Genomic DNA, 23846 nt, shown 5'->3' with positions numbered 1-23846 from the left:
GGGTGGGGGTGGGTGGGGTGGGACTGGTGTGTTTGTTTTTTGCTTGTATTTTTAGATAAAGCTTGACTTTGTGTACGAATGTCGTTTTTTTCTCTTAGCTATTTGTTTAATTAATCATTGAAAAAAAACATGAAAGATATTCATTCACTGACAACTTGTTTTAAGAAACTGCTTCTTTTTATCCTCCAAATTATAATACCCAACCCACTTGCGTCATTCTAATTAGGAAGAATAAGATATAGCAAATTACATCAATGCACTGGATTTCATCAAACTTCATAATTAAACGTGTTTAAGAGAATAGTACTAGAATGGATGACCCCTGAATATGGTAAACTAAAACGTATAATCGACAATACAGTAAAGTTCGATGGTTGATAATAAAAATAAGAGGCTGAGCAAGAAATTTAGTGAGGGCAATACTCTACCACTATGGGGTGTATTTGATTTAGTCCTACTGACAAGGCTACATTCATTTTCTGATTCCAAAATCTGGTCATCTAGTGGTTTTAGTGGATTTAAGCTTTCTATTTTGTGCAAGGATTTAAGCTTTCTATTTTGTGCAATTTACTTTACAATTTTATTTAAAAATATTGATCAACATAATTCAACATGTAATGGATTTAGGCTTTCTAATTGTAATGCTCAAACCCCACACGAAGTCACAATATTATCTGTTTGGGGTAAACTCTCTACAACTCTAAATTTGCATCATGACCGTGGAAGGGGTGTTAGAGGTTATCAATTAACTTAATCTCTTTTCTTAGTCGATGTGGGACTAAAAAGCCTGTCCCCTCAATGCTCTTCTTTCATGTTTTGCGTAACTTTTGAGACTCAAACATATCTTAGTCATTTCTTGGGCATGACATTTTTCCCCATTATGGCACAAATATTCCCACTATAACCCTACATGATGTTAAGATCCCGTCTAATACCATTTCTAATGTCCCGACCCCACATCAAATTACTTTATTGTCTGCTTTGAAAGAAACAATTTCGCTTATTACAGCAACTTAAGATAATATGAAGATCAATAAAAAAAATTGACACATTTTCGGATGGTATCATGAAGCAAAACCTAATCCTAAAAAGATGAAAAAGATAAACAAAACCAACTATACACTCTCAAAGGCATTTAGGTTGCGTTTGGTAACGTTTTGTTCCAAAGACGACGTTTCATGTCAAAAACGAAAATTTCAGTTTCTATGTCAAAATGCCATTTTTTTTTTTTAACGAAATTGGTTTGAAGGAACTACCTTTTGTCGTTTCGTCAATTCTTGTTTTTAGTATTTTTATTTTTTCATTTTTTGTTAAAAAAGCAAAAAAAAAAAAAAACAACCATAAATACAACAAATGCTTTATTTTATTTTTTTATTATAGAACGAAAAAACTCAAAAAATGTTTTTACAAAAAGTACTTCACGCGTTAGTAATTTGGTAATAAATACAAATCAGCGAAGAGATGGAGGAAGAGTCCAATAAAGACAAAAGGTGGGACCGTGGGGGGGGGGTGAGTTAGGTGTTAACATATCAATCAAAAAGATTATTTAATATTTTTCTTTGCAAGTGGATTTTTATGTAATTAAAATATAAAAGCTTGATCAAACTTGGTATCTCATATTTTTCCCAGCAACTTTCAAGTGGGACTAGTAAATAATCAAAGTCTCCTAACCTTGAAAGCTGCAAATTGATTTAGTTGAATCAAAACACAAAGAATTATATAAGGTCTTCCCCTAACCTTGCATTCATGAATCATTTCCCAACTTCACAGCTATTGATTTTGGGAAATACATAACAACTGCCCCTTATAAGTTGAGCAGGGAAGGGCAAATAGAAAGAAAGAAAGCTTAAATGGCAGATAGTATTGCTTCATTTGTTATAGATACCGTGCTTGAACTCATAAGAGATGAAGCAGAACTGCTCCTTGGGGTGGACGACCATGTCAGGACACTCCAAGATCAGCTCAAAGTAATGGGCGCCTTCCTTCTGCGCAGCGAGAGAGCTCGCCTTCTCCACGGACCAATAGAGGAGCTGGTGGATCAATTGAGAGATATAGCTTATGATGCTGAGGACACCATCGACACATACAATGTCAAAGCGTACCTTTGGAGTGACGGCTGTTGCACTTGGCTTACTTGCATCTTTTGCAGTCTATGGACTAACCATCAGGTCGGGAAACAGATTGAAGACATAATTCGAAGGCTTAATGGTATTAAGGAATCCTTGGGTGGATTCAATCTAAACCAAGCTGTGGAACTTTCTGTTCAAGGCATGCCGCAGAAGTCAAGAAAGAAGGTTCCAGTTATTGAAGAAAATGAGGTAGTTGGCTTTGATGATGAGTCAAGCACCATAATAAGCCGATTGCTCCAAGAAGAGAACCAACACCATCTCACTGTTATCTCAATAGTGGGTATGGCCGGCAAGGGTAAGACTACCCTGGCCAAGAAAGTCTACAATGACCCTGAGGTCAAGGAGTACTTCAAACAAGGTGGTTGTGCTTGGGTAGATGTATCCCAAGGGTACAGCCAAAAACAGCTTCTGCAAGCCATTCTAAAAGCATTCAAGAAATCAACAGAGGAGAGAGAGATGGACGAGGAGAAGGAGGAGGAGGAGGAACAGATTGGGAAGCAGCTTTTGCAATGCCTCAAGAGGAAAAAAAGGTACTTCATTGTCTTGGATGATATTAGGGACAGTGAAGTCTGGGAAGGATTGAAAAGATTCTTCCCTGATAATAACAGAGGTGGTAGAATTTTGTTCACAACTCGTATAGAACATGTAGCAAAGGAAGCAGATCCTTGTCCACATCATTTGAAATTTCTCAACCCTAATGAGAGTTGGGAACTACTCGAGAAGAAGGTGTTCCGGGGAGAAAAATGCAACGAGCTATGGGAAGGATCTGGGAGGAAGATTGCCAAGGAATGTGGTGGCCTTCCATTAGCTATTGTTGCTCTTGGTGGTGTCTTGTCTCGCACAAGGAAGACATTTGAACAATGGTCCAATGCAGTTTACTGTGTGAGTTCTATCCTTTCTGAGAATCCAGAGGATTGTAAGGCTATATTGAAGTATTGCTATGATGATCTACCACTTCACTTGGGTGCTTGCTTCCTCTATTTTTCTGTTCTCCCACAAGGTTACAACATTCCTACAAAAAGGTTGATTCGACTTTGGGTTGCAGAAGGACTAGTTCAAGTTCCTCTGGGTAGCAATGAAACAAAAGAGGAAGTCGCGGAACGCTACTTGGATGAACTAATTGATAGAAGCCTCATTGAAGTAGTGAAGAGAAGATCTAATGGTGGTGTGAAAACATGTAAAATCCATGATCTTCTCCGGGATCTTTGCATCCATGAAGCCCAAAAGCAAAAATTTATCATCCAATTTGATCAATACCGGGAGCGAGGCACTGATGAACAATCGATTTCCATCATACCACGACGACTAGCCGGAAAGTCTAGTCTTCTGAGGTACATTTACTCAAAACTGTTCTTCTATACCACTTCGCTCTATTCTCTGCTTTATCCAAGGTGAACCAGTTCATGACATTAGTACCTACTTAACATCTTTCTGCAATAACCTTTGGTTGCTTAGAGTTTTGGACCTTGAGGGTATAGCTCTCCATACCTTACCACATGAAATAGGTGAACTGTTTCACTTGAGGTACTTGGGCTTGGGTACAGCAACACTTACTGAGCTTCCAGATTCAATCTGCAAGCTGAGGAATCTCCAGACCCTATATGTAAGATCTAAGTCCATCCGCTCTATACCTTCAGGGATCTGGAAATTGAAAAAACTAAGACATGTGTACCTCCAAGGTCAGATTTGCCTTACCCCACCAACATCCAAAATGGACATTGATGAACCCTCTTTGTTATCTCTCCAAACTCTATCCACAATATGTCCCAGTAGTTGTACTGAAGAGATCTTTGCCCAAATGCCCAATCTAATGAAATTAGGGGTACATGGAGACTTGCAATCCAACCTGAAGCATTTAGCCAATAGTAGAGATAAATTGCAACAACTCAAGTCATTGAAGTTGAAACGAGACCCTACTTCTGCCCCTGTCACATTGCTTCCAAGAAAGTTTCCAGAAAACCTTACAAAGATCAGTTTACACAACACTGAACTGGAAGCAGACCCCTTGCAGCAACTGGGGCAGTTAAAGCACCTCCAGATCCTGAAATTGATGGAGCTATCTTATGTGGGATGTTCACTGTCCTTCAATTCTGAAGACTTCAAATGCTTGCAATTCTTCCAACTAATGAACTTCTACGAGCATAAATTTGAAGTGGAAATGGAGGAAGGAGCACTTCCAAGCCTTGAACAACTGGTTATCCACAATTGCCATTCTCTTCAAAAAGTTCCTAATGAACTGTGGGACTTGACCACTCTCAAAATAATAAAGTTGTGGGAGCCATCCGTACCGGTGAGAAGTGTGATTCTACAAAAGGAAAATGAGATAAAGCAACGGTGCAAGATCGAGATGTTTCCACCGGAGACAAACTAGGCCCAGATTGAACAAAAGATTAACAATGCTTGATGGAAACCGAATATAGAAACTGGCAGGCCTTGGGAGGTCTATTCCTCTATTGTTGTATCTTATTTTTATGGATTCATCTTATTCCAAATTATAGTTTGTCAGTACTATATAATAAGTAAATAAATGGTGTCTGCAACTCATACGACACTGGCTGTTGCTGCAACTTCTTAATCATAAAGCTATGGTTTGTTCTTTGTGTTGTAAATTAAGTTTTCTGATGGTCAAAATAATGTGACATACTTAGGTCGGATTTATGGTTGATGGTGGTGGCTTGCTTCGATCTTGTTTGCTATATCTTGTAGGGTTCTAGGGACCCTTTGAGGCTTTCGTGGGTCTGTTCATGAGAAGTTCCTAGGGCTGCCTAGCCACTTTGCGTTGTATACATATTTTCCCTTCTTTTGCAATAAAATAATTTGATTATATAACAAAAAAATAATAATAATGTGAAATCAATATCCCAATAGAAGTCTCAAACTGTACTGGGTATGGAACAAGATTGATTCTCTCAAGTGTGCCAACAGCTGGGAGGCACTTGAGGTGTATGCCCTGGTGCTGTCAGTCGTTCAATACGTATTGAAGGGGCTGGCTCACTTGAGAGGATCCGGGACTTGATATATGTCATGTAATCAAGGCGAAGTAATGCTAAACCTGTAATAAAAATCATGGACAATAGGTGTTGCTAATAATGGAACTCTAAATTCAGAATTGTGTTTTGCTCTTGTCTACAATCATAGAGAGCCCAAGTCAGGTTGAGATATCTTAACTTTGACCTAGCTCTATAGGTTTCATGGAGTTTCTTCGATCATGCTTCCTTTCCCAACGTTGATCCATGAGGAGTTTTGGGTGGATGCGCAACAGAGATCACATGATGACATCTTTTTGGATATTTTTCTGTTAAGGGTGGCCATCTCTCTAGCTAATGGAAATGCCGAAGGTGGGAGGATATGGCGTAGCCATTGTTTTTCTTTTTTGTGACCCTGGTGGTCATTAGCATCATTCTTGTATAGTTTATTTTTTCTTTGATTTTTTTTTCTTTTATAGAAATGATATTTTAACAAAAAAATATATATATAAGTTTCAGCCTAACTTGGTGACCCTGATTGAACCTGATTGGGATTGGGCAGGATTGACTATCAGGTTTATAATTTTTCTCACTATAGGGCCAGCCTGCCCTGACAGATTGACCTTGACTGCTGCTACACAACAAAGAACGTGAGTATTGAATGGTGCTTATCAGTGATTAAAAGATAAAGAATGAGTACACTGAGTGAGTGAATAGTGTATATATTTTATATTATTCAAAATAATAATAATAATAATAATAATTATTATTATTATAATAATGTATTTATTCTTTGCCATGGACTCTAACTTTGTCCTCATCTTTCACATAATGGATAGAAATATTATGGAGATGTGATCCCCCTATACATACGCTTCAAGTGACAATACGTGTCTCAATAGTTGAGACTTGAGATTGACTTAAAAGTATTGATAGTTCACATCATGAATATAACTTGTTATCCACCAATGCAAGAAAACTACATACTTCATTGACTTCATTTTTGTCCACATCCCTAAATAATGGAGAGAAGATCTATGGATCCTTGGCTGAAGCCATACAGAGCAATGTTGAGCGGATTGCAATGCCTTGATGAAAACAAGTCTGAATGGGTGGAAGAATGAACGGGAAGGCGATCGCAAAAGGGAACTTTATCTACCACATGGAAGATCATCCAATCTGGTATAAGATAGGTCCCACCAATGCCCATTTGCCAATATTTTATGTCCCACTTCGAATTTTTTGAATGAATTAAAAAAAAAAAAAAAGATCAAGGTCTTTTTTTTTTTTTTGTGGGGTGGGGGGTGGGGAGTAAATGGATCAAGGATTAATAAAACAACTTTAAATATGAAGAAAGATTAGTCTGAAAAAATATTATATACTATAAGGGGAAGTGTTTCTTGTGGGGATTATGTGAGGGCCAATGAGAGCTAACGAGGAAGTAATCATAGAGATGTTATTTTCCCTTTTATGGGGCAGGATAGTCATATTTTCCCTTCTTTTGCAATAAATTTGATTATATAACAAAAAAATAATAATAGTGTGAATCAATATCCCAATAGAAGTCTTAAACTGTACTAAGTATGGAACTAGATTGATCCTCTCAAGTGTGCTAGTGGCTGGGAGGCACTTGTCATGCATACCCTGGTGTTGCCGGTCGTTCGATGCATATTAGAGGGGCTGGCTCACTTGAGAGGATCCATGACTTGGTATATGTCATGTAATCAAGGTGAAATAATGCTAAACCTGTAATAAAAATCAAGGATGGACAAAAGGTGTTGCTGATAATGGAACTCTAAATTCAGAATTGTGTCTCATAAAGTTTTTTAATGAAAAATATAGGAAAAGGTGGGCATCTTTCTTGGTTTACCATTAGAGAGAAATTAAATAACTATTTCTAGTCTAAATACAAAAACTTAGATAGAAAGAAGTACTCTTAACCATCCAAGCTAACTTATTATCTAATTTTTTTGTTTACTTGTATAGTGGCCGGGGTCATACTGTGATACAAGTAGTAGTTGTTGCTACTCTACCACAGGAAAGCCTGCAACAAACTTCAGCATCCATGGACTTTGGCCTAATTATGATAATGCATCTTACCCATCTAACTGTGATTCCAACACCCCTTTCGATCTATCACAGGTACTCCATTCTTTTATTTCCTCCTTATTATGTATTCTAGTGAAACCTACTACTCATCTATGCATTATTTGTATCTTAGGATAAGCTTCTTGGGCTTCCACTTCTGTCTTTCTAGAAGCTAGCTTTTGGGTTGAAAAGGGCAGATTCCTTTTTTTTTTTTATTCATACTCTTATAACATTTCCTTTCATTGCTAATTAATTTCTTTGATATCTTTGTATGTTATGGTCTAGATCACAGACTTGGTAAGTAGTCTGCAAGTAAGCTGGCCATCACTTTCGTGTCCTAGCAGCGACGACACAAAGTTTTGGGCACACGAATGGGATAAACACGGTACCTCCTCGGAGGATGTCCTTAATGAACATGGATACTTTGCAGCAGCTCTCAACCTTAAAGACCAAGTGGACCTCCTCCAAATCCTCGAAAGTGCAGGTAAACTTCATATAAAACATGCAAGCATTTGTTAAATGATTAAAGGCCACAACCCCTTAATGAAGGAAGATCAAGAATCCTTAAATCTATTGTTTACTTCTTGTACTCTCCCTCAAACGTATGCATTAGTTATCAGAATTGAAAGGAGGGTCTCTTATTGCTTAAAGAACCCACCATGTGTCCAAAACATTCATGCTAGAATATGAAATAACTGAAAATATAAAGACTTGGTCAGGTGTCATGAGGGAGTAAAAGGTCCAGAGATCTTGGGCTTGAACTAGTAGTTGAGATTTCTTTTTTTAATTATCTTTTGCCATAATTGTGCAGGTATCCAACCAGATGGTAGATTTTACAGTGTGGATAATATCACACAAGCAATAGCAGGAGCAGTTGGATATACTCCTGGAATAGATTGCAGCAAAGACACATCCAGCAACAGTCAGCTATACCAGATTTACCTCTGTGTGGACACTTCTGGTGCCAACTTCATAGAGTGCCCAGTACTTCCAAGTAGCAAATGCAGTTCAAGCGTTGAATTCCCTTCCTTCTAGCATTAAAATGGAAGAGAGTTCTCGATTGCTTCACTGATCGATGATGCCCTGGACTCTTGTCTTCCTCTAGTAGTTCTCTTCTTGGTTTCAAAAGAAATGTAGAAATTGTTGGTGTAGAAATTGTTGGTGTATGTCTAATAAAAAGTGGGGAGCTCCATCACCTTGTGAGAATATTTCTTATTCCCCCCTGATTATTTACTTTGGACAAGCCACCAAGATGCCATTTTCCATAGTGTAACTGGAACCTGTAGAAGACCCACAAATACAAATATAAATAACTATGAATTAATGACTTGGGAGAGCAGAACCTTATTTGACTCCTCTTAACTCTTGGAAAATACTTGGTTGTTCTAATGCCATTTCATCCATGACACCCTTTAATTGGGTATTACCATCATTAGCTTTCAGGGATAGAAGATAATGATAAGACCACTGAAAATAATACTTGAATTTTCAAAATAAAAAACGAAGGAAATTCTTTAAAAAGTGAAACCAGCTACCTTAAACTTTTCAGTGTTTGTGTGTAAATGGTTTTCTTGATATTCTGCTTATACATACCTGGAAACACACAACCAACTTCAATCAAAAGTAGCTCTGGAGAATGTGAATCAAATACCTGACTCAACATCCTAGTGAGATACATCCATGGCTCGCGTAAATTTTTCATTGTATCCTATCAGTGTTTGTCTGTAAATGGTTTCTTGATATTCTGCTTATGCATACCTGGAAACACACACAACCAACCTCAATCAAAAGTAGCTCTAGAGAATGTGAATCAAATACCTAACTCAACATCTTAGTGAGAAATAGTCATGGCTCACTTAGATTTTTCACTTTATGGTATTAAGGAAATCTCTGTCAGCTTTGTATCCTCAAAACCAAAGGACAGTTTTATCACCCCAAATTTTTTACAAGGATCATTTACTTCCAAGTTCCAACTCCATGTCAGGAACACTGATAATGTTGCCACATTGCAGCTTTAAGAAGTCAGTACCCTGGTTTCATCAAACATTGTTGTCACTGTCCTCAGATTGAAATTAGCAATCTCAACTGATGTCCATATCAAGGCCTTCCAAATTGACAAGAATGCCACTATAACAAAGTAGCTGTCCACTTCTTTTAACCAACCATTATGGATTCTCTGTTTAGCCATTCATGGAAGCTAATTTTTCAATCCCCATTCTGGAGGGGGTAGGGAAGAAAAAAAAAATCTATTAAAGTATATTATAATAAACATTAGCTGCATGTCAAATGCTTGAGATTCCTTGAAAGTACAAATAAGAAATGTCTTCACAAACCTTATCACGACTAAATGGGGTCGGCTTCTGCCCACTACAATGAGATAAGGAGCCAACTTCCATGGTGAGTGCAAATCTCAAATAAGTAAATAAGAATTTCCTTTCTTCTTATTTTGGTAAAACAATTCTAAATCAGAGTTAAAACCTTGTCTTCCAAAATCTATTTTCCTCATTCTTATCTCCATACAAGTCCAAAAATGCAGGGCAGGACTGAAGAATACTACACTGTCTAGTTTGCACTTGTATAATCTGAAAATTGCACAGAAACCCCCCTACCCCTTTACTTCTCAAACAGAGTAGATATATAAGTAGCCAAACAAGTAACATTCAACCACCCATTTTTCTCTTTACATTTCCATGCTATCTATTTTCCTCCCAGCATCGCAAAAATTCCTGCCATTGCCTCAATTTTAAGTTTCCCGCAAAATCAGCATCACTTTTCATGATGCTAAGAATGTATGTATAAGATAAGTTCTATATGTTGGGAAATTATGATCCTAAGCCTCCCCCCCCCCGGCGGGGCTCTTCTACAGGACTTGTTCTTTCAAATGTTACTAATGTTATCTACAATTTGGTAATGGATGCATGACTTCCTCATAGGGCTCCACATACCATGAAACATGAACCAACCTGGGTTGAAAGTAACTCTGGCAACTGACCGATGCCAGGCTCACTACCCTAGGCATCTCTATGACATGAACAAAAGTTTTTCTCCAATTCAGAAACCCTCCACAGACATACACACAACTGCAAACGACTGAGATTCTATATATTGATTTCATCAACTCCAACCCTCATTACCATCTCCATCACCAAGCTTCATAACATGGAAGACATGTTAATGTTTCCAATGGGATTATTTTTTTTTCAGTCAATGTGGAAAACCAAATGATGTTGCCATTGGAGCTCTAGGTGGTCAGAAACCTGATTTCATCAGTATTGCTACTGCACTATATATAGTCCAATCCGGTCATCAAAGATGATCTACTTACCAAGGCCATCCAGCTTGTCAAAACTATGACATATCATGTTCATGCTCAGATCTGGACTAACAACAGGAAACAATTTAAGCTTTTACTATTTATGATCATAATCATTGTTAAAGGTACTGTATGTGCATATCCAAAAATATGATTGCTTTGTTACAGCAACTAGTAGCTTGCATCTTCTGCATTTAAATGATATGAACTACCATTCCCCCCCGCCTACACCCTCTTCTCTTTTCCTATCCCTCTGTATGCTGGGTTGAGAATTTCCATTACATTAACAACATTAGTACGATAGCACCTACAGTCCTCTAGAGAAAAAAAAAATAGCACCGATTTCCAAATCAACAAAGTCTTAAAAGGTAGAAACTATTCCTTGATAATATAGGGATTTCAGATTCTGAAAGAGAACATGCGCCACTGAGAAGCGTTTCACCATCCAAACTCCTCATTTCTACCCATCTCATTTTACACCAGTCCAACTTGAATACAGTTGGCTTCTCATGATAAAGTATGTGTACAAATTAAAGCTCTCCCTTGAATTCATCTATATATGCAGCTCTCCATTTATGTCTCAGATTAGTATAACTAATAGTTGAGGTAAAGGAAGGATACTTCAAGTATATTCCTTTGGGTCACTACCATATTAAAATTGTAATTATTCAAACAATAAAATAACCCATCACTGAAAGCTGGAGTAATTCCATATGCAGAAAAGTGAAAATCATTCTGGTGGTTCAGGGTAGTCCACTGTGAATCTCCAAAATGCCAAAATGCTTACAGAAACACCTGGATAGTTATCTCCAATTGCAAAAACCATGCACCAGGGGATGTCGGACCACAAGATAAGGTAACTTCTGGTTGACGATCAAATTGATAATGATCAAAATAAGGAAGATCAATTTTTGAGTTGTGAAGGGATTAATAAGGAAATCCCATGAATTTTGGACAGCAAAAACCATCCACCCTTGCTGCAGTAAATCGCTGCATTGAATAACTCTGGGATGTGGCTAAAATAAGACATCCGCTGTGAAGGATCAAAGTACTCACATATGTCATCGTCAAGTGGGGGGGGCAACAAAATCCAGGGCGATTGGTTGACCACCCAACATGAACGATGTAGGAATGCGAGTTCTTACATACACATGAAAAATGAATGCTGTGTTCCAGGCTGAGACTGGATTCAATAAGTTCAAAAAGCTCTATTGGTAGGTCCGACCATGGCCTCTGGTCTTCTACCAGAATTCTTCCTTTTGCACTCTTATTCTTCCAACTTATAAACACCATTAAGTCAACAACAATAGAACCTTTTGTAGATTCCCCCAATACAATTCCTTGATCCTAGGTATCTAAAATACTCACATTGAGCTATGTCCCTCTGATCAATATTCACCACCCCATTATCCATCTCAATATGGCTAAAGTTACGCACCATATATTTCGTCTTAGTTCTACATATCAATCTCTCTATAGTTCCACTTTGGCATTAATCCTTGCTTTTGTTTCATCCACAAAAACTATTAAGTTTGCCTCAAATTCTTGACCCGTTTTTTAAGATTGACCCGATCCAACATATTTTGGTGGCGCCCGAATGGTTCGACTGGATCGACTGTTACCCGATGGGTCGACCCACGACTTGGAGTATATATAATGTACTGTTGTCTTGTTGAGAAAGTCATTGTATTTGGGGGGGGGGGGTTTTGAGTTAGGGTTTCAGGGCGAGTTTTCTCGCCGCTGCTTGAGTGTAATCTCTCTTCTGCATAGTGAAACATCTTCTCCTTCGCCCGAGGACGTAGCACACCACCATGGTGTGTGAACCTCGTTAAATCCCTGTGTTGTGCGAATCTTTTGTCTATTTATTTTCGTATTTCTTGGTGTTTGATCTAACAAAAACGATATCATTAACAAAAAGCATACATCAAGGAATCTCATTTCGAATGCCTCCGGTAAACTCATCCATGATAAAAGCACAAATAGATAAGGGCCTAAAGCTAATCCTTGATGTAAAGCAATTGTAATGGAGAAATCCCTACCTTGACAACACCCCCCCCCCCCCAAAAAAAACCGTTCTTACAAACTAGTCACGGCTGTTCACTTATTGGTGTGTATAGGTTGGGGGGAAAAATGAGAGTGCAAAAGGAAGAATTATGTTTGAAAAGTAGAGGCCATGGTCTGANTTTTTTTTTTTATTGAAAGAACCACAAGTAAGGCAAAATTAATTCAAACTTTTTTTTTTTTAAATCAAAAATTCATTCAAATAAAAGACATGGTTTATACAAGGTTTCAATACAAGGTATCAAAAACCAAGGTGTGAAAATATGGCAATCATGTATTACATGTTATTACCAGGGCTTTCCAGGTTTGGGGATGTATGAAACCAATATATTCACTAGAAAACAAGTTATTGACACAACTTCCAAATCTAGTGATCAACTATTGCAATTGTTCTCACGCTTGGGTTACCCAGATGGTTAGGGTAAATTGAGAATTATATGAATTGGTGCATGGTCTCAATTTACTTGCATCTCGGCTAATTCTCAATCTCCATTTGAATCGTAAATATATAGATGTGAGGAAAAAAAAAACACTCTTTATAAAGGTGTCTGAACGATTGACATCTAACAATCAGAAATCGAGGGCGGATCCATAAAGATATCCAAGAAGTTGCTGGCTGTGGGGCTTTTCACGGTCTGATAATACCACTAAGTCAGTTGTAGTCCCAGGAAGAGGGTTTTATTTTATTTTGGTGAAGTAGCAGTGAGGGTTTAGGGATCAGAACGATTAGCAATTATTTATGCCGACAATAAGCTGGCAACACGGAATTCCACGTCACAGACCAAATAGAAAATCGCATTTAACACTTTTACATATATATATATATATATATATTTATTTATTTTATAGAAAAATCGGTGATTATATATATATATATATTTTCTCACCACAGCCCAGAAAGTTCCCATATTTAATGGGAGTTGTTGGCTAGTGACATGCACCAATGCTGGTTTTGCCTCTTCTTCTTCGTCGTTATCCTCTTCGGGTTCGAGCTATGAAGTGTTCTTGAGCTTTCATGGAAAAGACACTCGTACTAGCTTTACCGATCTCCTCTACATCGCCTTGGTTAATGCTGGGATTCATACTTTTAGGGACAACGATGAACTCACAATGGGGAAGAAGATTGAGTCGGAGTTAATGGCTGCGATCGAGCAGTCGAGAATCTCTATCATCATCTTCTCAGAGAATTACGACTCGAGCAAATGGTGTCTCAAAGAGCTCACTAAGATCTTTGAGTGCAAAAACACAAAAGGTCAGTTGGTTCTTCCCATTTTCTACAATATCGAACCCACGGCGGTGCGGAACCAGATCGGGAGCTATGCAGAGGCCTTCAAGAGACACCAGACATGTTTCGATGAAACGACCGTGCAGAAATGGAAAGAGGCTCTGAGAGAGGTTGGATCATTGAAGGGATGGGATTCTACGAACACTGTTGACGGGTGAGTGCTGATCATTACACCAATTACTATTTCTGTTTTATTTTTATTTTATTTATTATTTATTTATTTATTTATTTTTGTCTGCCCCATTTACTCACTCAAGAATGATAAGGTCATATTGTGCCAGTATTCTCAGATTGCTCTCAATTAAGTAGTTGATTGATTGATTCTAAGTAAAAATCCATCAACAAAACCTAATTTTGGGCTTTGCTGCTGAATTTATATATATATATATATATATTTAGGGAAAATGTTAGGTATGCCGCCGATATCAAGTATGCTAGCACCCATTGTGTCTATCTTTCTCTTTCTTTTTTTTCTGAAATGACCTTCATATCCTTCCTGAATGATACTGCATCATGTGTTCCTATTGGTGCTATCCACTAGTATACTTGATATCGGCGGCATACCTATCCCTCTCCCATTTATTTATATATTACTAGTAAATATGCAGTTTTTGTTTGGTTAGAGATAGAGAGTTTTTTATGTTTTCATCGACATTTGGTGGAAGCATATGAGGCATCATTTGAAGTCCACCAAATTAATGTTTCTTCTTATTGTTTGGTTTTGATAACTTAGTAGATATAAAATAGATTAGATTCATAAAATCATTCTCTATTTTTTTAAGTTGAAGTTTTGATATATTGAAAACAATAATTCATGTTACTACTTATAGGATTTGTAGAAGAATGGTAAAACAGAAAACCATAAATCATCGATACAAGAAAGACGTGTAATGAACCTCAGATTAATGAAAAAAACATCCACATGTAGTGATCATATATAAGAAAATAAGATTGAACCGTATTTATACATCTAAACCATGAAATGCAATATTTATTCATTGATACTCATTTGCAAAAATACATAATACAAAAAAAAATTAATCATGATCAAATAAAATATATTTTCAAAAAAGAACAAATAGAAAATCTAAATCTAGAAATAATGGAAGGGGTCAAGAATGCACATGTACTCTTTTTTACCCTCATTTATTATAGACCAAATCACATGTAAAGGGATTTATACAAAAAGGACGATAGAAAAAGATTATACAAACCAAATCGCATAAACATTAGGAGGAAAAATTATTATCAAAAAAATTTATAAATCTATTGAGGAAGAGATGCATTCATTACAAAACTTCATTAGAAAAAAAAAAAAAAATGGGATTCAGGGATCATTTACCTATAATCGATCAAGATCAACTATAACAGCAAGATAATTAAAGAAAATAAAGCATGTTGCAACCATTTTAGATCATGGAGATCTTAGTTCCAATGTAGTGAAAATGCCATAACCCATTGCCGAAGAAAATAAATCCGAGTGAGGAAAAGAAGACTTCGAACCCTGAAACCGGAGAAAAACAAAGACGTCAACTGTCCGAAGTCCTAATACTTAGTGTGAGCGCTTCCCAGAAGATGGGTTTAACCATGAATATTCTTCAAAGAGAGAGAGAGAGAGAGATCTGATATACTCGCAAAACATTTTATCCTAGAAACGATGTTGATTTAACATTTAACAAAAAAAAAAAAAAAATTCTTCTCAGAATCATACTTACAATAATTTTTCACTCTCTATAAATAGCGTTGCCCCAATAAGATAAGTTGGTATGGAGACAATTCCAAAATGCTGGAAAGCCATCTAAGAGCGGTGAAATACGTGAGATGAAAGATACATCAGCTGTTGTGAAAATAATTGGAAAAAACTCAATCATCCACTCCTCAAAAACAAAATCCCAAATGCAAAGCCATCTTAGTTGTTGTTGCTAGAGGTGGATCTATCTGTTTATGTACTAATTCTAGTAGTTTATTATCTTCAATCCGGCGACAATGATCTGCTAGGAACAACCTTCAGTTTGTTCTGCTTCTACTAGCGTAAGTCAAAACCTCCAAGCTGTTACGATGATTTCGTCTTCCAATCACTCCTATAAGCTCATGTTATTCGTTGTGAATTCCTGCATCTCTCTATCAATACCAATAGCTTCCGAGAATCTTATTCAAGTAGTGATGATACTATGTAGTTCCTTAATAACGCTAGAGACTTGGTGGAAACTAATAAACGCAGGAGCCCATCTAAGGAATACTCAACTGAAATGGTTGTGAGAGAGAGAACCGTGGAAAGAAAATAATAAAAGAAAATAAATAGGTTGAAAGAGAATTTAGGAGTCATATTTATTTCAGAAAGAGAAAGGAACGTGAGAGAGAGAGGGGGAAGGGATCTGGGTCCTCACCATAGAGCGCATTGCCCATAGAGTTTCCATAGAGGACTGGGTGCGCAACACACCATCGAAATGAATCCAACAGTAAGAAAAAAAGAAGAAAAATAATGAATTTATCCACTTGGCCCATTTGAGTTTAGATTCGTTACTCATAATCACTTGGTTCTACATATGATTATCCAACACCTGTCTCATTTTTTGCTATAACAAAGATGATGAATACGGATGTTGGATGCTCACATGTTCGACCTGGCCATATGAGAGCGGATCTAAATTCAACCAATTCACTTTCTATTTCGACCCATACCCAACACGCTAACTCAACGACGCAACTCCTTTCTCTCTCTCTTCCACTATCATCTCCCGTTTGCCGTGCAAACTAGACCGCTATATCTTCCCCTTCTCTCTACTGCTGGCCGCTGCAACTACTCTCTCTCTCTCTCCTATGTCCACATCTGTCGATCGCCGCTGCAAAATACACTGCAGAAACCCCTTGACCTCTTAAATCAGAGACAGAAGAAACATGATGGATTTCATATGGATGGTGTTACGTGCCTGTTCTGTCGGTATTGAAAGTAACCCTTGGCCACAGCCTGGAGGTCGGCCACGCCCTTTCGTGGAATGATGAAAAGTTTGAATTAGATGGGAATATGGGAGGATAAGTCGGTATTGAGAGAGAGAGATAAGTTAGGAGGTTAAGAAGATAAGATAGAGAGAGGAATAGTTTGATCATAATAGTCATCCCACTCAACTATTCCTCACCTTTCTTAAATATACATCATTAACCCACGTCTAAGTAACTTCTAATTTAGAATCCCACTTCCACTGAACTATCTACAATATGATAACAAACTAACTACTCCCCACTTCTTAAGTAACTACACCCACGTCTACTAAATACATAATTATTCTACATAATAAGAAGTAACCACCCTTACACATAGCATATGAACAGCAGCCTAACAGATGGATAGCCACAGGGAAAGAAGAAAAGAAAAGGGGGGAACACTCTTTTGATCTCATACGCATAAATCATAATTCATAAGTCATCAGAGAACCAGATACATTCTACTTTCCGGATCGTCCAATGTTTCAAATTTTAATGGCGCTGTAAATTTGCAGGTCATCACAGAACAAGACACATTCTACGTTCTGGATAGCCCAATGTTTAAAATTCTAATGATGCTGTAAATTTGTAGGTTAATCCTTTGTTCTCCAGTTTTAATTAGTAGGTGATCATTGTGGGGGTTTAGAGAGTCTAAAGACTTGAAAAAAGAGAGGGTTCTTCTTCTTTCTCATTTTTTTGTTGGGGGCTTTTAGCTTTCTTTCGTCTTCTTCTCCTTCTTGTAAATGTGATTCCCTTTTTGTCCTCCTTATCAATGCGATCAATCGAATCGAATGGACTTCACTAGACTCGGAAAAATCTGAATTCTTTTCTTTCGAGTTGGATTTACTTCTTCTGAATTTGTGCAGATGATTTCATGTAATTCGCAGGAAATATCAATTTTCTTTTCATTGCCAGTTGAGGAAGAAGACTACCATCTTTTCATACTTCAACCCTAAACTGTGCTATTCGATTCTCATTTGAATCCTCTTTTGCTTATTATTCTAATTCGCCAATTTTTCCCTCTTTCTTTTTTTCATTCTAAAGACGTGTTGAGCTTCTCTCTCTCTCTCTCTCTCTCTCTCTCTCTCTCTCTCTCTCTCTCTCTCTCTCTCTCTCTCTCTCTCTCTCCCTCTCTCTCTACGGCCTACAAGCTATAATCGAATGATAGATTTTTGGATTATTGCACCAAATCTTATGGGCTCCATTATAAGAACATCTAAGGGGGTGTTTGGTTCGGTAAATCTTTGGGATGACATTCTTTAGAATGATAATTCTTAATTTTTGGAGCTGTTTGGTTCCACTAGATTGACCCTTATAAGTGAGCACCTTACTTCCCATGAATGACCATATTACAAAGGATGTGTTTCAAATCTGAGTTTACCACAACACTTAAACTTAGATTTGAGCAACCTTTTTACCACTTAATATAAAAGGAGAAAACGGAAAGAAGTTCTCTACGGAAACCAATATCTCAACCCGCGAGAAACATGTACTAGCCTAAAGGTAGGGGTGTCAATTCCTAAATCCAACCGGTAAAACAGGCCGGACCAAACCGATAACAACACGGATTGAATCGAATCGAACCGAACCGAACCGAAGCTTTATTGGTTCGGTTCGGTTTGGAGTATTGCAACCCCAAAACCAAACCGAACCTCACCGAAAACCGGATGAACCCGAAACCAAATCGAAACCGGCTCAAAACCCGGACCGAAACTGAAATCAAATCGGTAAGAAACCGAAACACTCCAAAATTCATTAAAAAAATAAAAATTTGCATAGTTTTGTATACATTTGTATGGAAAGTCGAATCCAAACTGGACCAAAAACCAAAACCAACCCGGTTACAAATCGATTTAAGAAACCGAAGACAAACCAAAACCAAACCGCACCGAAACCGAAATTTCCTTATTGGTTCGGTTTCGGTTTCAGCTTTCCCACACCGAAACCGACTCAACCCTGACCAAAACCGAGCTTGACCGACCGATTGACACCCCTACTTCAAGGCAACCAAACGATTTTTCAGAAAGAAACATAATTCAGAAGAATGTCTATCAAAAGATTGACATTCATATCCGATATATACACCATTTGATTTATCAAACCAAACACCCCCTAAATGTCTCCATTAACTGAACTGGAGACCGTTTGCTTCATCATCTCTCCAACCCATGCGTCTAAATCTCCGATAGTTCATAATCTATAGGAGATCGATTCAACTATTGATCTTGCAGTCGCCAGCAGCAGCAGAGAGGGGGAAGAGATAGCAGTCTGGTTTGCAAGGTAAGCGGGAGATGATAATGGGAGAGAGAGAAAAAGGTGGGGGGGAAAATAGGGAGTGAATGGATTCAGTGGGTAAAAATCACTATTTTTTCTTCAGTCTTGGATTCGCCTCTATGGGCATTCTATAGAGAGGATGTGGGGGGAAATAGGGAGTGAATGGATTCAGTGGGTAAAAATCACTATTTTTTTCTTCAGTCTTAGATTCGCGTCTATAGGCATTCTATAGAGAGGATGTGGGGGGAAATAGGGAGTGAATGGATTCAGTGGGTAAAAATCACTATTTTTTTCTTCAGTCTTAGATTCACGTCTATAGGCATTCTATAGAGAGGATCCGGATCTGAGGGGGAAGAGTTTCGAAAAGAAATCCAACCTGAAAGAGAAGATAAAGGACGTGAGAAATAAAGAGGAATTTAAAAAAAAAAAAAAAGATAAAAAAATTAAAGTAGTCAAATGAAAGATTGACCATAGAGTTATATATATATATATATATATATATTCCTTCCATATATTTCTGAGCATTTTATGTTCACATATTTTCATTTTTTTTTATTAAAAGATCGTTTGTATTAAGAAAAAAAAAAAAAAAAAAAGAATCTATAGGCAGGAGTCTAAAAGACAAGAGAAAATATAAGAATGTGGAGGAAAAAAATCCTAAATCACTTGCTCACCTTTGGGGTTGCCATCAGCCCTAAATCACTTCCTCACCTTTGGGATTGCCATCAGCAGGTCTAAATCTTAGTCTTTTCTCCACATCTCCCCCAAACCTCAGTCTAAATAAACATAGGGGGAGATGGAAAAATGGAGGAGACACCATTTTTTTCTACAGTTTTTGCTAGATAATCTGCTGTTGGGTTTAATTCCACACTAGAACTTGAGGATGATTAACTTTATTGGGCACTATACCTCTATGAGAAATGAACATCCCTTATCATTTTTAGGTTATCAATGATTGTTATTCTAATATGATTATTATTATTTTTTGTTCAGAGCAAATATATGTTTATTGACTGATTGATTATGTGAAAATATGTAGAATAGTTCTTAAACTTAACAGAATAACTTTTTCTTATCCCAAATTTTTGAAATGTAAATCTTTAAGTCCTAATTAATCTAAATTAGAAATTTTGCCATAGTCTCATCTTTCTTACTAAATTTCAAATTGCAAAACTAATTGAGCTAGAATTTTTTTATTTTTTTTTTGGTGAATTATTTTAGATCCAAAATTTTCATCTATGTCCTCCCTAATAAACCCCGCTTTGTATTTGGCTTCGATCTTTTTCGTTTTTTTCTTTTGGGAGGGGGTTTGGAAGGGTTTGTCTAGTGCCGAAGTTGGGGAAGATTGAGATTATTACCAGTATGGGTGCCAACTAGTTATCATGTGTCCGATGTGGAACCTTCGGTGTAAACCCATTTAGATCACTAAATCCACAGCTCTTGGCACCTCCCTCATGTGAGATATCAATTACGAGGGAAGTATACTTGGCAGTACCATCAATTTACAAAATATATGACTTATAATGCCACCTTCAATCTTTCAATAACAAATATGCTTTTATTATTTTATACTAATCTTATTGTCTTGATATTCTGTTTTGGGTTTTGAATGTTGTAATTAATAATTTTTAATATCCATTCACTTCTTATGAGGTATTTATCTGGATTGCGAGATATATATATATATATATATATATTGAGTTTAAAACTGAGCGAATGTGAAATATTTTTTATTTTCTTCTTCACCCACTGGAGCTATTAGGATACCCTCTTCCTTCTTTTCTTTTTTTTTTTCCTGATTTAACTAAAACAAATGGAGTTTTGGTCAATACAGAGATAGCTAGGGGGATAAAGACACATAATAAGACCTGCATAACCAACTTCAAGTCACATAATTCATTTACGATTTTATCTGTATTAAAATTTATGAACCCCTTTCCTTTTGTTAGTATTAATAGTTTAAATTATTTTTATTTTGTTTAATTATGCAGATACGAAGGAAAGTTAATAATATTAGTTGTTGCAACAGTTTGGAGTACATTGAACGACAAGACATCCTCAATTTTTTCTGAGAACCTAGTCGGAATCGAATCTCATATGGAAAATATGTTGAGTCTATTAAACATTGAATCTGACGGTAGAAAAATTGTGGGGATCAATGGCCTTGGAGGCATTGGCAAGACAACAATTGCCAAAGCCTTGTATGATAGAATATTTCTTCACTTTCAAGGATGGAGCTTTATTAAAAATGTCCGAGAAACTGCTCAACGTCATAATGGACTTACCAGTCTACAAAATCAGCTTTGTTGTGATATCCTAAAATGGAAAAGACAAAACAATGAGGAGGTTGATCATCAACAACTTGATTGGATGAAAAAAAAGATTCAAAATAATAAGGTTCTTATTGTTCTCGATGATGTGGATCAAAACATTCAAGTAGATACATTACTTGGGGACCGTAGGTGGTTGGGTAGTGGAAGTAGGATCATTATCACAACCAGAGATAAGGCTATCTTAATTACTCAAGAAGTAGATGGGATTTATGAGCCTAAAGAAATGGACTCATATCAATCTCTTAAACTTTTTAGCCTTCATGCTTTTAGAAAGGTCCAACCTCCGAAAGAATATCTAGAACTCTCAAAAGCTATGGTGGAAATTGTTGGAGGACTACCCTTGGCTCTCCAAGTTGTAGGTTCATCTTTATTTTGTTTGGGAAAATCAGTATGGGAAGGCACATTGGAGAAGTTGCAAGATATTCCTAATAAAGAGGTCATGCAAAGATTAAGAATAAGTTATGATGGATTAAATAGAGAGGAGAGACAAATATTTCTTGATACTGCTTGTTTTTTCATCGGAATGCACAAGGATGTTGCATGTCACATATGGGAAGGATGTAAATTTTATCCTAAAGTAGGACTTGAAATTCTTGTTCTAAGGTCTCTGATAATAATTAGTGAAGATGGTTTTTTGAATATGCACGATCAGCTCAGGGATCTTGGAAGGGAAATCGTTCGTGAAGAAAATTTTGATGAGCCATGGAAGCGTAGTAGGATATGGTCTCAAGAGGAAGCATTGGATGTATTAAAAACAAATGTGGTAAGTACTGAATACATATTTTTTTGTGAGGATTTACATATTTGGTTTTGATAGGAGTTTTTTTTTTTCCATGATGATTAGAACTTATATAAGGTGGTTGTTTTTGTAGGGAAAAGGAAAAGTTGAAGGACTCAATATTGACTTCAAAGATATATCAAGGAGCCAATGTCTGGAGAATGAAGGGTTTGCTGAAATGAACAAATTAAGGTTACTTCGAGTTGATGATGCAATATTTGCTAAAAACTTCACGCATCCATTTTCACAACTGAAATGGCTTAGTTGGATGGGAAGCCCTATGCAATTTACACTAAGAAATTTTGATCCAAGGAAACTGGTTGTCCTTAATCTGTCATACAGTGAGATTACAGAAGACTGGTTGGGTTGGAAACACATCAAGGTCTCAAAGCAAACTTCTTTCTCTTTTGCTTATTGTTATCAATCACAAACTTCCTTAAGACCTTAATTAGTCTCTAATAGATGGTTAGTGTTTACTTAATCTGTCCTCCTGTGCAGGTGGCAGAAAATCTAAAAGTTCTAGATCTCACATCGTGTAAACAATTATCAAGAACACCTGACCTTTCAGAAAATCGACTCTTGGAGATATTGATTCTTGCAGGCTGTTATCGTTTGATCCACATTGATGAATCCGTCGGTCTTCTGAAGAAGTTAAGAGTTTTGGATACTTCTGGATGCTTTCAGATTGAATCATCCCCAATGGTTTATCTCTCAAACCTGACAAATTTAGAGATATTCAGCTTTAAAACCAGTGGGACTCCGGAGGAGGTGTCAAGTTTTATTGAGAAATTTACGAAAGTGAGAGCTTTGAAGTTTTACTGTCGTAGTTTCAGCGACCTACCAGCTGCTATTAGTGTTCTTACTTGTGTTGAGTCTCTCAGTTTACAATGTCTAGGACTTCGGTGCATCTCAATTCTTCCCTCAAGTTTAAACAGCCTAAAGATTACCTACTGCCATAATCTAACCGAGATTCCAGGTGTCAATGAATTGGGATCGTTGAAAACCTTGGAAGTTGTACAGTGCTGTTCTTTGGAGAGATTACCATATCTATCAAATTGTAAAAAATTGAAGCACCTGAGAGTTTTAGCCTGCGAGAGCCTAATCGAGATTCCACGAGTGGACAACTTGGATTCCTTGGAAGAATTAAATATTAGTGAATGCATATGGTTGGGAACATTACCAGATTTGTCAAATTTGAAAAAATTGAAGACCTTAATCGCTTATTCCTGCGTTATTTTATCCGAGATTCCAGGTCTCAATGGATTGGAGGAATCCTTGGAACAATTGGATATTAGTTGGTGCGAGTCTTTGGTCAGATTACCAGATTTGTCAAAATTTAAGAAGTTGAAGAAGCTGAAGGCTATACTTGATGAGGAACATACCAAGATTCTAGGCATCCACGGATTGAAATGCTTGGAAGAAAAACGCCATCCTGAACAGACATTACCAGAAGAAGGTTTATTCTTCAAAATGCAAATAAGAAAGTATAAACGCATTCTGGACGCAGTAGAGTCGAATAGGAAACAGAGAAAGATAAAGGAGGGGTGGTGGCGAAGTCTCTGCCGTCAGTTCAGAGAATCCATTAAATAAACTACCAGCTATTACAGGTCTGTGATCCCAGGTTCCTCTCTCTCTCT

At 37.1% G+C, this 23846-nt stretch overlaps 3 protein-coding genes and 1 pseudogene across 3 annotated transcripts; all 4 read left to right on the top strand.

The window, feature by feature from the left end:
- The first annotated feature begins 1850 nt into the window (after positions 1-1850).
- Positions 1851-4937, top strand: LOC122070835 (annotated as a pseudogene).
- Positions 4938-6759: 1822 nt separating this feature from the next.
- On the top strand, positions 6760-8410 carry LOC122070833 (extracellular ribonuclease LE-like). Its single transcript, XM_042635079.1, has 4 exons — positions 6760-6804; positions 7082-7237; positions 7469-7667; positions 7995-8410. The coding sequence occupies exons 1-4, from the start codon at positions 6760-6762 to the stop codon at positions 8216-8218; spliced, it is 624 nt and encodes a 207-aa protein (XP_042491013.1). The 3' UTR covers positions 8219-8410.
- Positions 8411-9530: 1120 nt separating this feature from the next.
- On the top strand, positions 9531-22052 carry LOC122070827 (disease resistance protein Roq1-like). The gene is made up of 5 exons (XM_042635070.1): positions 9531-9580; positions 10388-10452; positions 13489-13996; positions 21090-21867; positions 22035-22052. The coding sequence occupies exons 1-5, from the start codon at positions 9531-9533 to the stop codon at positions 22050-22052; spliced, it is 1419 nt and encodes a 472-aa protein (XP_042491004.1).
- On the top strand, positions 22053-23819 carry LOC122070823 (disease resistance protein RPV1-like). The gene is made up of 3 exons (XM_042635067.1): positions 22053-22194; positions 22304-22591; positions 22708-23819. Exons 1-3 carry the CDS (start codon positions 22072-22074, stop codon positions 23797-23799), a joined length of 1503 nt encoding a protein of 500 aa, XP_042491001.1. The 5' UTR covers positions 22053-22071; the 3' UTR covers positions 23800-23819.
- The last annotated feature ends 27 nt before the right edge of the window (positions 23820-23846 follow it).

Source organism: Macadamia integrifolia, unplaced genomic scaffold (genome assembly GCF_013358625.1).
Source record: "Macadamia integrifolia cultivar HAES 741 unplaced genomic scaffold, SCU_Mint_v3 scaffold_123A, whole genome shotgun sequence".
Taxonomy (NCBI): domain Eukaryota; kingdom Viridiplantae; phylum Streptophyta; class Magnoliopsida; order Proteales; family Proteaceae; genus Macadamia; species Macadamia integrifolia.
Note: the sequence above shows the minus strand (reverse complement) of the source record. Positions and strands in the feature narration are given on the sequence as shown.